Raw genomic sequence first — 13269 nt, 5'->3', positions numbered from 1 at the left:
TGTGTCCAGAGAAGGAGCTACAGTGTGCATCTGGGAGCAACAGAAGGGCCTGGAAGGACGCTGGTCCCTCCTTTGTTTTAGGGACTCTAGGTGAAAGGCCTGGATCTCTTTCCGAGAAGATCAAGTCAGGCTTGTTTGCTAGGCCTGGAGGGACTTGGCCTATCCTGCTGTCATATAGTACAGTAGGACCTTAGGGTGCGTCTCAGCAAAGGCTGGTCATCGTTGGCCACTTCCCTGACCAGCTGTTTATGGAATCATCTTTCTAAAGATACTTGTGGGTCAGACTGTGCCTTTGAGGTTTGTGGTCCAGAGTGCTGCTGTGTGTCCTCCTGAGATTCCATATTCTCATTAGCTATTTCCAGGGAGGCATCTTCTTCCTGTCCTACTGGTCTGCACAGAACACAACATCCTATTTCAAAGATGTCTCTCCATCATGTATTTCTGGGTGCCTGAGTAAAGGGCCTTTCAGGGTCTGTAAGATGATGTTTAGGGCATGAAACTTAACCAAGGGTCAAAGTATAGAGGCATCTCATCCATGCATCCCCTTACTGGCTCAGCATCCCATCAATGCAAATATCTGAGCAAACAAGGCAAGGCCCAGGAAAGAGGGGAAGAACCTAAGAGTTGCGGGATGCGAAGAGTGCTGTGAGATGCTAACTTCAGGACATGTGGCTTATGTAGCCAGGAACATCTGAGAACAGCTACCTACACAAGACTGGAGTGGTCAGCATTTCATCAGGGAAAGGAGGTATAGACAGCTAATGGTTGCTGGCGGAGAGGGAGTCATATTCCTTGGTGGTGTTCCTAAGCACCACAGAACCACTGGACCACTAGGCAGTGTGCTGGGCACTGTGCTAGGTGCCGTACAGTTGATAGTGTCCCAGGGCTTCGAAGTCAGGGAAATGAGGAAACGTAGCAGAGAAGCTGGAGCAGGCATGGGGCTGGCTGTGCTGGATGGGCCTCTCAAGAGCAGGTGACACCCAGTGTAAAGGCTTCATCAGAATGCACTCAGTCCTGAGCACGCACGCTGGTCACTAACCCCAGTCTCCATTTCTAGACCAAGTCCCTTGAGAGTGGAAATCTAACCTATTGAGTTCAAAGGGCAGAGCAGGTCTGGGATTCTAAACAGTTTTGATCAAACTCAATGGGGTAGCTCTGAGAAAGGGTCGGCCCTCCTACAGCTCCAGCTCCACCTGGTAGACTTGTCTGGCCAAGGTAAGGGACCGTCTGTGGTCCAAACCCCTCCAGGTGGACTTGATGGTCGAGGGGATAGAGAAAGCAGTGAGCTGCTCAAGGTCACAGCCAGCAGAGGTGGGGCTTAATGCCATTTCCTCTGCCTCTCCCATCTGCGTCCTGAGGCATAGCCCTAAGGATCACAGGAGGCAAACGGGAGGACAGGGGTCTGTGGGTTCCTCCTTGTCACAAAACCCTTATATGAGGCATCTGGAAAGGGGGATTCCCACAAGCCTCTCCTGTACAGCTGAGACCAAGCGGTAAGCCTATCCACTGTACATACGTCTGTTAGCCTCTGGCCCCTGGGCTAAGACCAACTTGCCATGAGATTAGAGGGCTGACGAGCACGATCCCTCAACGTGTGGGACCGGGGTACCCAGGCTCTGCCGTTCAGGCCTGGCAGCCCCAACTTCTCCAGGGCTTCAGAGTAGAACACAGTCCCCAGTCAGCACACAATATGCCCCTGTTCGGTAATCTGCCAGCACTCCAGAGCTAGATATGGTCTGCTTAAGCCACAGACTTTGTCTCTTGGAAAGAATGATATGGGAACCTTTTTAATCTACTGCCACGCTCCTGTAACATTTTATTGGAAAAGTTTTATTCAAAAAAAATTGTACAAATTAAGTTCTCATTTTGAAAACAAAGGCTCATGTTCCCCCTGTCCCTCCCTATCTTTGAAAAACTACAAAAGGAGAAAACCGAAAGTTCACCCCTGCAGGACCCAGTGTGGTGGCTCCAGAACAGGGTATACCAGGGAGCTCCTCCTACGTTCGGTCTCTGTCTCCCAACTCCCACTGCTGGTGGGCAAGCGTCATTTTAAGGGTGGCCAGTCCTGGGGCTGCAGCACCTAGTTTTGTGGTTAAAGGGAGTTTGGGAGATGGGCAGGAGAACTGGGGAGCGCTGAGGGGATGGTGACAAGGAGGACTACCCTACCCCCAACTCGATTGTCTCACAGATAAAAAAGGACTTGGCCATAAATATGAACACTGATTGACTCTTTGAGGCAGATTGGATCTAGAACCTGGAGGGCAGGACAGGATGACTGAGACACTCCAGAATTTGGCATCGGAGTATCTGGGCCCCATATCCTAGAGGATTTTAGCTAGAAATGTCCACTCAGACATACGGGAATTCTGATCTGCATTGCCAACCCCCCCGCCCCGTGGAATATCCAAGGTTGGTAACCCTCCCTCCCCCGACAATAGCACCCATGTGTCTCAGGAACCTTTGGCCACTTCCTGCCATGCCATGCTCACTCTGGGACCCTACAACTCATCTCGCATCTTGTCTCCCTTGGGCCGGACCAGGCGCCCAATGAACAGCAAGGAGCCGCTCTGATTGTCTCGCACCAGGAAGATGAAGGGGTGGTCGGCGTAGAACAGCTTGGGGCTGCGCAGCTCCTCACGCCCGTAGATGTCTTGGTCAAAGGGGTTGCCGTCTGTGTCCCACTCGAAGGCGGTGGCATGGAACACACTGGCCAGGTACAGGTCCTTCTTGCCAGACATACGCGATAAGTCAGCCTTGTTCTTATCAATGGCCTCCGTCAGACCCAGTCCAGCCAGATGTTTCTGTGGGAGCAGGTACTAAGTGAGGTCACACGTGCCAGGCTCTTACACCCTCATCCTCCATCTACACCACCCTGGAGGCTTCCCCAAACAGAGACAGTCACCCGCTGACCACCTTGCTCCAGGCATATGCTAGATGCTCCAAACCACTGTTCCCTTCTTCCCCCTGTAGACCACGAGGGTCTGAACCCTTCTCCTCATTAGCTTTAACTGTTAGCTTGACGGAGTCTAGAGTTATCTGAGAGGAAAGCCATCCAAGAGGAATTGTCCAAGACCAGACTGGTCTGTAGGTCTGTCTGCGGGGGATTTTCTTAAGAAAGTTCAGCTCATTATGGGTAGCAGCTCCCTAGTAGCTGGTCAACTGTTTTCAGCTGCTACCCATGCCATCATCCCAAGGGCAGAACACACATCTCAGCATTAGCAGAGGCCAGCACTACGCGGATGCCCTATGGGTGCCGGCCGGACGCGCTGAACAATCGCGTGAAGCCTGCCCTGACCCTTACCCTCTGGCCCTCACCTGCAGGTCATGGGTCACCTCCACCACTCCCTTGGGGAGGGAGATGGCCACAGCCTTCTTCTGCATCTTTCCCATCCAGGCCTTCAGCTGCTCTTTGGTCAGCAGTTTCTCCAGGCGCTCGAGAGGCTCCACGTGGTGGGGCATGAGGATGATGAGGCTGGACAGCTTGTGGGCCAGGGGCATCTCCAAGATCTGCAGCTTCTCCTTCTCGTCATCATAGTAGTTGTAGAGGCCTGTGTGAAAAGCAGAGGATGCTGAACACACTGCGGGTGTGTGTGTGTGTGTGTGTGTGTGTGTGTGTGTGTGTGTGTGTGTGTAAGGGGCCAACCAGATTCTGGGCACCCTGGGGTCCCACACTTTGACTGTCTGGCTAGATACCTACCTGTCCGGTGCATCATTGTAACACCCACAGTATAGGAGCGAGTCACCATGAAGCCACGGTTGTCTACCATCTTGTGATGAAATTTCTCGTCCCAGTGTGCTATGGGAGAGAAATAAGACAAGGTGTCAGTGAGCTGTGTCCCCCAGACACAGTCAGCCCACAGCTATCCACCCCAACTGTGCACCCTAGACTCTACCCATGCCACATGCTCTTGGCTCCCTCAAGTGTGGCAAGTCCTCAGACCACTGAATACATGTTCCCTGTCTGAGCAGGCAGGTCTCTCTGATCACACTGCAAGAAGCTCATTCCTCATGTTTGGGTGGCATCTATCAGAGTCTGGAAAACTTGCTGAGGCAGGCTTTCTTCCCTATGGGGCAACTGAGGTGGGTGGGGTCGGTCTGTACCTCGGCCTGGAGTAAGCAAAGCCCACCTTTAATTCTTCTCCACAAGTTCAAAGCTGAACAGATGAGTCAGTAGTTAGGAGTGCCGACTGCTCTGGCAGAGGGCCTGGATTCGGTTCCCAGCACCCACATGGAGGCTCACAATCACTCGGATGTGAGCTCACAGCACACATAAATTCATGCAGGTACACACATATACACATAAAAACAGTAAGTAAATAAGTCAGTTAAAAACATTTCTTTCTTCTCTTTAAGTTCTGTGTGGCCAGAAAGATGACCAAAAGCATATGCATGACAGGTGTGCAAGTCCCAACCAGACCTACATCTGTCCAGACAGACCAATGACAATCAGACTCCTCACCCACCCTGGCCTATTTGGTTTCATTTGTTTTTGTTGTCATTTCTTGGGGGAGGTGTTTTGTTTGACTTTTTTTTTTTCCATTTATTTAGTTTTATTTTATGTACTTTGGTGTTTTGCCATGGGTGTCGGGTCCCCTGGAAATGGAATTACAGATAGTTGTGAGTTGCCATGTGGGTGTTGGGAATTGAATCCAGGGTTCTCTGGAAGAGCAGTCAGTGTTCTTAACCACTGAGTCACCTCTCCAACCCCAAGCCTGGCCCTATTTGTAAACTAGGGGTCACCTTCACCTACCAGCAAGCTCTTAGGTCAGTCCCCCATATCTGGATACTCACACAAAACCACGAACCCCAGATCTAACCTTCAGTCAATCCACTGGGCCTCACTCTCCTTCCCTGTGAGATGGGGCTAACCCTGCATCTATGGTTCCTTAATCCGTTGAGGCAGAATGTTCCAACTTACACAAGCAAGAACCCTAATGTGGCGAAGCACAGTTCCATCCTAGCGATTCCTGCCTGGCTCCCCACCGGATCTAGTTTCTAGCACGTCAGAGAGTCTAACAATAAGCCTGATCTCTGCCAGTTGTATCATCATGATCAGATGAGAAACAAAGAAGGACTGAGCATAAGGAAAAGCTCAGGAGAGTGGGAAAGAGTCCCACCTCTCCGTCACCCCAATCCTGAGACTCACGCTTAAAGAACATGGCGTTAACGAGCAGTGCCCCGTCCGTGCGCTCCACGTCCTTGGTGACCTCGGGCAGCTTGCCATCGGTGGTCTGCGAGGCCCACTCGTTGATGGACTGCAGGGCGCTGCGCTTGTCCCGGAAGTTGATCTTGGAGTGCTCACAGTTGTAGTGCTGCTTGCTGCTGTGCACGAAGTCCTCGGCGAAGTTCACCGAGCTGGGCCCGTACAGGCGACTGCCCAGTTTCCAGGTCACATTGCGAGCGGTGGAGTTACTGAGGGAGCGCAGCAGCTCACCCAGCCCCGTGTGCACCTCTTCATCCCGCAGCTTCTCAGCGCTCAGCACGGCCTTGGCCTGTGATGCGGTGGTGGCTTTACCACCCAGAGACACAAGACCCAGGGATGAGGCCACCACCAAGGGTGACAGGAGGATGTTCTCCACCGCCTGGTCTTTGGCCATAGCCTGATACAAGCTGAAGGCCAGGCCTGTGCTGCGCTCTGCCAGTGTGGTCGCCTTGGAACTCAGCTTCTCCGCAGTACCAGGGGCTGCGGCCTCTACAGGCTTCTTCACCTCGGCTGCCAGGGCCACAGCCAAGAGGCAGAAAGCGGCCAGAAGGAGAGAGCGCATGGCTGAGAGGTGAGCTGTGTGCACCACAGAGGACCTGTGAGGAGTACAGAGAGAAGCACCCTGAAGTCTATGCCTTACTCCATAGTCTACTCACCAAGCCACCAAGGGGACGGGGCAAGAGAACTCAGCTCTGGGTCCCAGACCTGACTCAGGGCCACCCAGCCTCTCAGAGGCCTTCTTCGACCACCTTACCTAAAAAAAAGTTCCTGGCACATTACCAGGCCACCCATTGATGTCTCCCACGGGACATTCAATACTTATACTTACTTATAAGTTAATTATGTATCTATAGCTGCCCTGAAGTAGACTGTAGCCAACAGAGCCGGAAACCTAGTATATCTGGTTCCCAATGCCCAGCATTTGTCATAGCTGTTTCTAAGAGTCAGGGCCACCTGGCCAGAATGGCATCCTCACTGGCTTTTGTGAAGCCCAGCTCTAGTCTCCTACAGCCTCAGGGCCCTTGTCAGTTGGGAAAAGGCAGCAGCTGGGCCGGGGGTCTGCAGGAAGCCCACATGTCTGAGCAGAGGATGCCATGTGAAATGGAGCTGAGGCCCTGGCCCTCTCTGTGCCTTGCATTCTGCCCTGGGACATTAATAAGTCACTGCTAGGTCACTCATTAAATGGGGGAACCCAGATGCTCCACTCTGCTGCCCCTAGGGTGACCTTGGGTGTGTACATACACCACGTGTGTTACCATCTAGCCTCAGACTCTTGCTGAGCACTAAGGGTCTAGGTCTCCCCATACCCAAGACCTTATACCTTAGCAGGGACTTCGCCTGTCCGTCTCCCACACAGCCCCTGAACCAGATGGGAAATCCCATGACAAATGCTCTTGGGACCAGGTCTTCAGAAACTTGAAAGGGGGTTCCTAAGATTGCAGCAAGGGCAAGATCCTGGGGAAGGGAGTGAGTCGCTGCTCAGTGGAGCACCGACCCTTTCCCTCCATCCTTCAGGAAGCCAGAGCCATAAATTCCATTCTGCCCTCCCGTGGGACAGCCACGGCCACGTCACCATCTGTCCCAGAACCTCAAAGATGCCTTCAAGTCCCCTCCTCAAACTCCAGCAGTAGCAACAGTCCTCAAGACAAGCCCCAGATCACGAAGGTTTCTATTCCCACACCCTCTCCAGCTCATCGCTCCCCCCTCCCCACTTCATGCATCAGTTCAGGCGAGTAGACCATGAGGCAAAAAGATCAGAAAGAACCCTGGTGAGGAATGGGTGCCCCTACTCTGGAAGACCCTTTCATAGTCTTCTAGGAAGAAAGAAGATTCCAAACCCTGCTGGAAGACTCTCGCGAGCCTGGCCTGCCTGAAAGGGTATGGGATTTCTGAGACGACACTACTGTTAGCCAGACCAGTCCCCCACTTCCTCAGCTGCTTCCCTTCTAGGGACCTTGAAGGAACAATGCAAAGGGACTGGACAGGAAGAGGGAATGGAGGACCACAGCCTCACAGCTGCCTGAGGGATGATGTGAGATCTCACTCTTAGGAGAGGTGGGGTCCTCATGTCCACACTATGCTCCTCCCTCACTAGACCTTCAAGTCAGGGTGACCATGTAATTCACTCTACATTCAAAGATGCTTCAAAGAGTAAAAATAAGCATTATGGATTGTATCACAGCAGCAGACACGTGGCCACCCTACTCAGAAAGGACCACTAATCCAGCCGAGGCCACCAGCCTGCCTAAGGAAGGGGAAGAGAAGCCTAGCCCTGCCTGCCACGTGGCAGCTACCATCTTGACAGCCCCCACGCCCAGCCAACCCCGACCTGGGAGGGCCTTCTCCAGAAAGCCCCAAATGACTAGTTTGGGATTCCGCAAGGCTGGCGGTGAGGACGTGGCAGGCAGAAGTTGCCGTATCTCCTTAGGCCAGCAGAGGGGAAGAAAACTGGGAGCCTGGTTTGGGAACTAGGGGTGCTGAGGAATCACCTGGAGAATCCAGGAGCCTCCTGGGCTGTAGTTTTACATCTGCACTTCAGAAGTCTGAGGGAAGAGGCAGGGCTGGCGAGAAAGGCCACGCTGTTAAACCCAGCATTAGGAGTGAAAGCAGGCAAGTCTCTGCAAGCAAGCCAGCCTCCTACAGCCCAACCCATCTGCCACAGCTAAATGCCAGCCCTCCGGCCAAGGTTAGACAATTTACAGTCCCATAATGAAAAACAAAAACAGAAACAAAATAAAACCAAGATACCACAGAGCCAAAGGCTATGCCCAGCGCTGGCCCTGGGAGCCTGTGATGGAGAGAAGGGGAGCAGATGCCAGAGGCAGGGGACAAACACCAGGGTTTTCTCAGATACTTGAAGGGTCTAAAGTACCTTGAAACTGCCTCAGAGGGAGATCACTGCCTGCCTTTTTCATTCTGAAAGAAAACAGAAGAGTAAAGAGATGGGACCCCGTAGAGATGTGGGGAGCAGAGGCCTGTCAGGCTCAGCCCCCAAAGGATACCCTGAGTGCGGAGGTGGATTCTGCGCTGGGAGAAAGCAGGGCCCAGCTGAGGCCTCCTCCGCTCAATTAGGTCAGGACTCCTACTGAGGGGCTCTGCCTTCAGCAAAGCTCTCCTGCCGACCACTGTGGTGTCCTGTTTCTCAGCAATCCACTACCAAAAAAAAAAATCTCTGCAGGGAATCCTGGGACTGAGACAAAGGACTAGACGGGAATGGGGGATGGGTGCAGGAACTATCTGAGAGCAGAAGGGTGTGGCCTCGGCCCGACTTCCAGGCAGTCAAAGCCCCCAGTTTTGTACTGGCCTCCATCCGGGCCCTGGAGCCCAGAGGGCCCAGCAGGAAACCCGGGAAGTGGAGAGGTAGGCCTTTAGACCAAACAAGGAATGCTTTCTTCCTTGCGTCTGGAGACTCAGCAATGTCCCCAAGCTGGAGGCTGGGTACCTCAAGGCTCAGAGGAAGTCCTCACCCTGCAGGTACTAGATGGGTGGATGGAACGACCAGGGTGACTCCAATCACCCGGGGTCTGGTGGACCCTGATGACTCCCCTTTCGGGTGGGGTAATGCTGGTCAAGTCCAGCCATCAGTCACCTTCTAGGATGCTAATTAAAAAGCGACTGCTCCCCAAATCCCGGGGGTCCCTAACAGCTAGGGACTCCCACTCCGGATCAAGAGAAACCAAGGCTATGGCACTTCTCATGCTAGGTGCAGAGGCCCCCACACAGCCTATGGGGAGGCTGGGTTGGTATCAACCACGGCGCGTCCCTGGGCCTCCACCCCAGAGTAAGGAACTGCAGAGCTGGCCTTTCCCCACGGACGATGGGAGAATCAGGTCTCCCCCTTTCTCTGTTGTGCAAAAGGTCATCTCTGCACTTGGTCCCAGCTCCACTCAGGCCCTGCCACCACCTTTACCCTTCCCTGAGCTGCTGGACTCCTCCTCACTTCCTCCGGTCCCTCCGCGTACCAGACTACAGCTCCAGGGACCGTGATGTGTAACCTGACCCTAAGCAGGACTGCTCCGTGTCCGATCTTCCCCTGCCCTCCAGTGCCAGGACCCCAGGCTTTTGGTTTGGACCCCAGTCCCCTTCGGGAGCGATCCGTTCCCCCTGGGCCAAATCGCCCGGCCGCCCCCGCCCCTCACCTGGGCCGGGCTGGGCTGCTCCGGGACCGACGGGACACTCGTCTCGGACAGGCTCTACTCAACTCACTGCCCCGGGCTCCGGATCTATATATGGCTGTCCCCACCCCCTCCTGCCGGTCCTAAGAAACTTCTGGAAAGTTGGAAACGCTTCCGGAGAGTGCCGTGGCTCCCCGAGGAAGAAAAAAAAAGCCAAAGACCTCCCCCAAACCGCCCTGGCTCCCGCCCCTGTGCCTGCGGGCGCTCTCCCAACCCCTGGGTCCTACTGCCCCCTCGCCCGGCTGTGTTGGGGGCGTTGTTCCTTAGAGCCTGGACATCCTTGGACTCGGAGATCCTGGAAGTGGGAGAGCAGGGTGTAGACTACAGGATGAGCAGAAAGACAGGCCCGCTCCAAAGTTCTGCTCCCAGGGACTGGAGTCTCAGATTGTCCACACAAGCCTGCTCTGGTCACACATCCCTTCTGCCACACATTTCTCTGATCTGCCCAGTAGATCCATTGCCCGCTGTTGTCAAGCTTTAATCAGGGACCCCTTAGTGGGGACCCCTCTCCTTTGCCTTAGGAGAGTCAGACACAGAAGTCAGTGAGTGCCCTTCTCCAGTCCCAAGTTCACCCTTGAAACCTCCCTGGGGAGGAGAAGCCCGAAGAGTTCTAGCTGGACCCACACCCTGGAAGCCAAGTCTTGAAGTGATTTCAGAGACAGGCATCTAGGCGGACCCCTGGAAATGGAGAGGTGTGTGTAAGGGAGCAACCTGGCTGTATTAAGTTCTCTGTTGTATGGTCTTATTTTTCTGGGCTAGTGCCCTTGATTGAAACATGATATTGTCATAACTGCCCCTTTCTCCATTTCTCCATTTGCTCACCCTTGTCCACCCCTCCATCCCCTTAGGACTCAGGGACTCACAGTTAGCTCTCCCACCCTACCCTGCCCCACCCTCCTACGCTGATAGCCTCTTGAGCTCTGAGTTAACCCATTGTATTTTTCTCTGTTCTAAGTATTGTGAACAAAGCTGCACACTGGGCAAAGTCCCTGCCCTTGGGGACATCCTTTCTGAGGGGTGTGTGCAGTTAGTAGAGAATTCAGTAGGTGAGGCCAGATTCCCTCAGTCTTCTGATAGCAACATAATAGACAACAGACAACGAGCCTGGAAAGGAGTGGGGCACGAAGAGGCTTTTTTTTTCTTTTCAACGTTTTGGCCTGGGACTCAAGAAAGCTAGGAGAGCATCCTGCCACTGAGCCCCATCCTAGCCCCAGGGACCCTGTATTCACTCACTTTCTCGCTCAATCAACGGACTCCTAATTATCTTCTTTCTCAAGTGTTCTTGACTAGAGCCCAGGGAACAGGTGAGTCTTTGCACCCAGCACCCCAAAAGATGATTTTTCTGGAGTCTTGACATCAAACCATTACAGGGAACAGTGGAGGAGGGTTTGGATACCCCACCCAGCTGCTCTACAGAGGTCTGGCTATGGCTACCCAGCCATTTGTTCTAAAGGCTGAGGCAAATATTAGATCCCAATAGATTTCGGCCTGAATCACAGAATCAGAGAGTATGTGAATCCTCAAATGACCACCACATATGATAATCTTATATCGAAGCCCCACAAAATCTTTGAACCTAGTGAAGGAATCTTAGCCTGTTAGAATCTCAGTCAAAAGATCTTAGAAGGAAAATGACAAAAAAAAAAAAAATCATGGTACCAGGCCTAGTGTCATAGGCCTGAAGTCCCGAGACCCTGGAGGCAGAAGGCAGGAAGGTGGTGAGTTCAGGGTGAGCCTATGCTGAAAGCTAGTACTCTCTGAAATGCACCCCAAAGGCAACCACCTACCTCCCTCAAGGCGCAGTGACCTGGTTGTCTTTGGGCGGCCTACCATTGTTTTGTAGAACAGATCTGATCTTGAGCAGCCTTTCCAGGGTGCTGTCCCTGTCCTCGTGGCGGCTGTCCCGATTCTCCTTTGCTTCCCCCTGCCTCCACTGTGTACTGCTTCTAAGGAGACATCTTTGCGCTGTAAGGACACCACCAAGTCCCAGGCCAGACCCCTCTCTCATCATCCTCAGTTGGCTCGCGGGCTCTTTCGGAACTCACTTGGTAGGCTGAGAGCTGAGACAGCAATAGAAAGCTCATCAAAGCTGGTGGGGTGCAGTGGAGGTCTGCTGAAAATCCCAGACAGCCCCCACCCCCCTTTTCTCTGCCCTTCCACCTGTCGGCACCCAGGCCTCACTAGCATTGGAAGGGAAGCTGAGAGAACTATGACTTCCCCAACCGGAAGAAGGTAAACTGAGGCTCATTGTGTTAGACAAGTCCAGAACCCTAGCAGGAGTAGGGGAGAAGTAGAGACGAAAGCCCCCCATTTACGGGTCGTGAAGCTGAGTCCAGAGCAGGGTGTGGAGCTGGACGCTCCTGCAGCCTCACAGAGCCCTTGTGTAGCTCAGCTGGCCAGAAGTCTCCTCTGTCTGTCAGCCTGTAGTGCCTGCCTGAGCATCTACATTATCACACCCAGATTGTAAGTGAATGTCACTGGGGACTTTGGAAGGGTGGGAGAGGCCTCCCCCTCCTCCCCCTGTGTCCCTAGCTCCCAGCCTAGGGTCTGGCATAAAAAAACCATAGTCATGAAAACCATGGTCATAGGTGAAAACCATAGTTGTGCCAGCGAGGGACACGTGGGAAGCGGCTAACTCATTCTCCTTAGGAAAGAAAGGCCATGGCTCCTTTAAATTTCCAACGTCAGCAAAAAAATGTCAAGAGTCTTTGCCACATTATTCTTAGCTCTGAGCCCAGCCCAGACGCTGGAGGCCCTTCCCCCACTCTCCAGGCAGCTTGCTTTGAAAAAAGCCTCTTTTTGAAGGGGGTGGGAGGGGACTCCAACAGGTCCAGAAACTCTCATGTCTGGATTCCTCCAAGGCCTAGATTCCTCTGCTCCTGCCGCCCTGCCTTGCCCTGCATGTAGGGGCCCAGCTTGATGCTCTCAAGGTCCAGAAGCAAGGCCACAGGAAACAGAACACCTTCCAGTCCAACTAGGTCCACATTTGCCAGAAAGGAGAAGAGTCCCAGAGAGGGGCGAGTATTTGCCTAGGGTCACACAGCACACCTGAATTGGAGATCGTGCCATGCGCCCTTTCCCTCGACACCACCCAGCACCCTTTTCCTGATGCTACCTTAAGCTGGGCAGTTTGGCCAGGGATTGTAGAAATAGCTTCCTTTGGCTCCCGTGACTAGATTCAGTCTTCACGCCGGTGGCTTGTGGACTCCTAGGACAGAAGCTAGCCTGTCATTTAATGTCCACACTGCCCACAGCTTCTATCCTATCGGATCCTTCCAGAAGGTGGAAATGTTGCCGTTTGAAGCGCAGCCTGGGAGAAGCGTGTGGGGGAGAGACCAGCATGGTCAAGGCTCACAGCAAGAGGGGAATGAAGGAAGGAGCAGAGCTGGACAAAAGATCAGTAACTGCGTTTGTCCCAGACCCTAGCTGGGATGGTCCCCTCAGGCCGGTCCAGTCTAGAACAGGAAGTGCAATTCCCTCTCTCACTTGGAGACAGGCTTGACAGCCAGTCCCAGCCGCCCTCTCCTTGGAGCTGGAGACCCACAGGCGGCCACTCTGTGACAGTTGTCCAGAGGCCAAGTGAGCTCTCAGCCCAGGCGTGAGTCAGGGATCCTGCAATGTCTGACTCTCCCAAGAATGCCTTCCATCTAAGGGGGCTGTGCTGCTGGCTGCCAGGAGGGAGAGAGAAGTGCAGGCCAGTGAAGACCAGGAAGCTCCCTTCCCCTCCTCCAAGAGCAGGCCCCACCCCCAGCCATCCCACAACTCAGGAACTCTGGAGCCCTCACCCACACCCCTGGCCCACCGAGTGCCATGGAGACACATGTGTCTTCACATGGCTGTGCAATATACACAGTACTCCAAGGCAGAGCCTTCAAGACATCAGTGTGCATA

At 53.6% G+C, this 13269-nt stretch overlaps 1 protein-coding gene across 3 annotated transcripts; it reads right to left on the bottom strand.

The window, feature by feature from the left end:
* Positions 1-2409: 2409 nt before the first annotated feature.
* Positions 2410-12613, bottom strand: Serpinh1 (serpin family H member 1). Of its 3 annotated transcripts, XM_059270707.1 has the most exons (6): positions 9343-9507; positions 8076-8119; positions 5147-5799; positions 3698-3796; positions 3316-3548; positions 2410-2801 (listed from the first exon to the last, which is right to left on the bottom strand). In XM_059270707.1, the coding sequence occupies exons 3-6, from the start codon at positions 5763-5765 to the stop codon at positions 2499-2501; spliced, it is 1254 nt and encodes a 417-aa protein (XP_059126690.1). In that variant the 5' UTR covers positions 5766-5799; positions 8076-8119; positions 9343-9507; the 3' UTR covers positions 2410-2498. The 3 variants fall into 3 exon arrangements, with proteins under 3 accessions (XP_059126690.1, XP_059126695.1, XP_059126683.1); XM_059270712.1 differs by lacking the exons at positions 8076-8119; positions 9343-9507 and adding an exon at positions 12494-12613; XM_059270700.1 differs by lacking the exon at positions 8076-8119.
* Between the last annotated feature and the right edge of the window lie 656 nt (positions 12614-13269).

This window comes from Peromyscus eremicus, chromosome 1, assembly GCF_949786415.1.
Source record: "Peromyscus eremicus chromosome 1, PerEre_H2_v1, whole genome shotgun sequence".
Lineage (NCBI taxonomy): Eukaryota > Metazoa > Chordata > Mammalia > Rodentia > Cricetidae > Peromyscus > Peromyscus eremicus.
This window is presented reverse-complemented; position numbering and strand designations above follow the sequence as displayed.

Coding starts and splice junctions, on each gene's coding strand:
- Serpinh1 (XM_059270712.1), bottom strand. CDS start 5,765: ATGCGCTCTCTCCTTCTGGCCGCTTTCTGCCTCTTGGCTGTGGCCCTG. Junction 3,797..5,146: donor TAACGCCATGTTCTTTAAGC/GTGAGTCTCAGG, acceptor TCTCTCCCATAG/CACACTGGGACGAGAAATTT. Junction 3,549..3,697: donor TACAATGATGCACCGGACAG/GTAGGTATCTAG, acceptor CTTTTCACACAG/GCCTCTACAACTACTATGAT.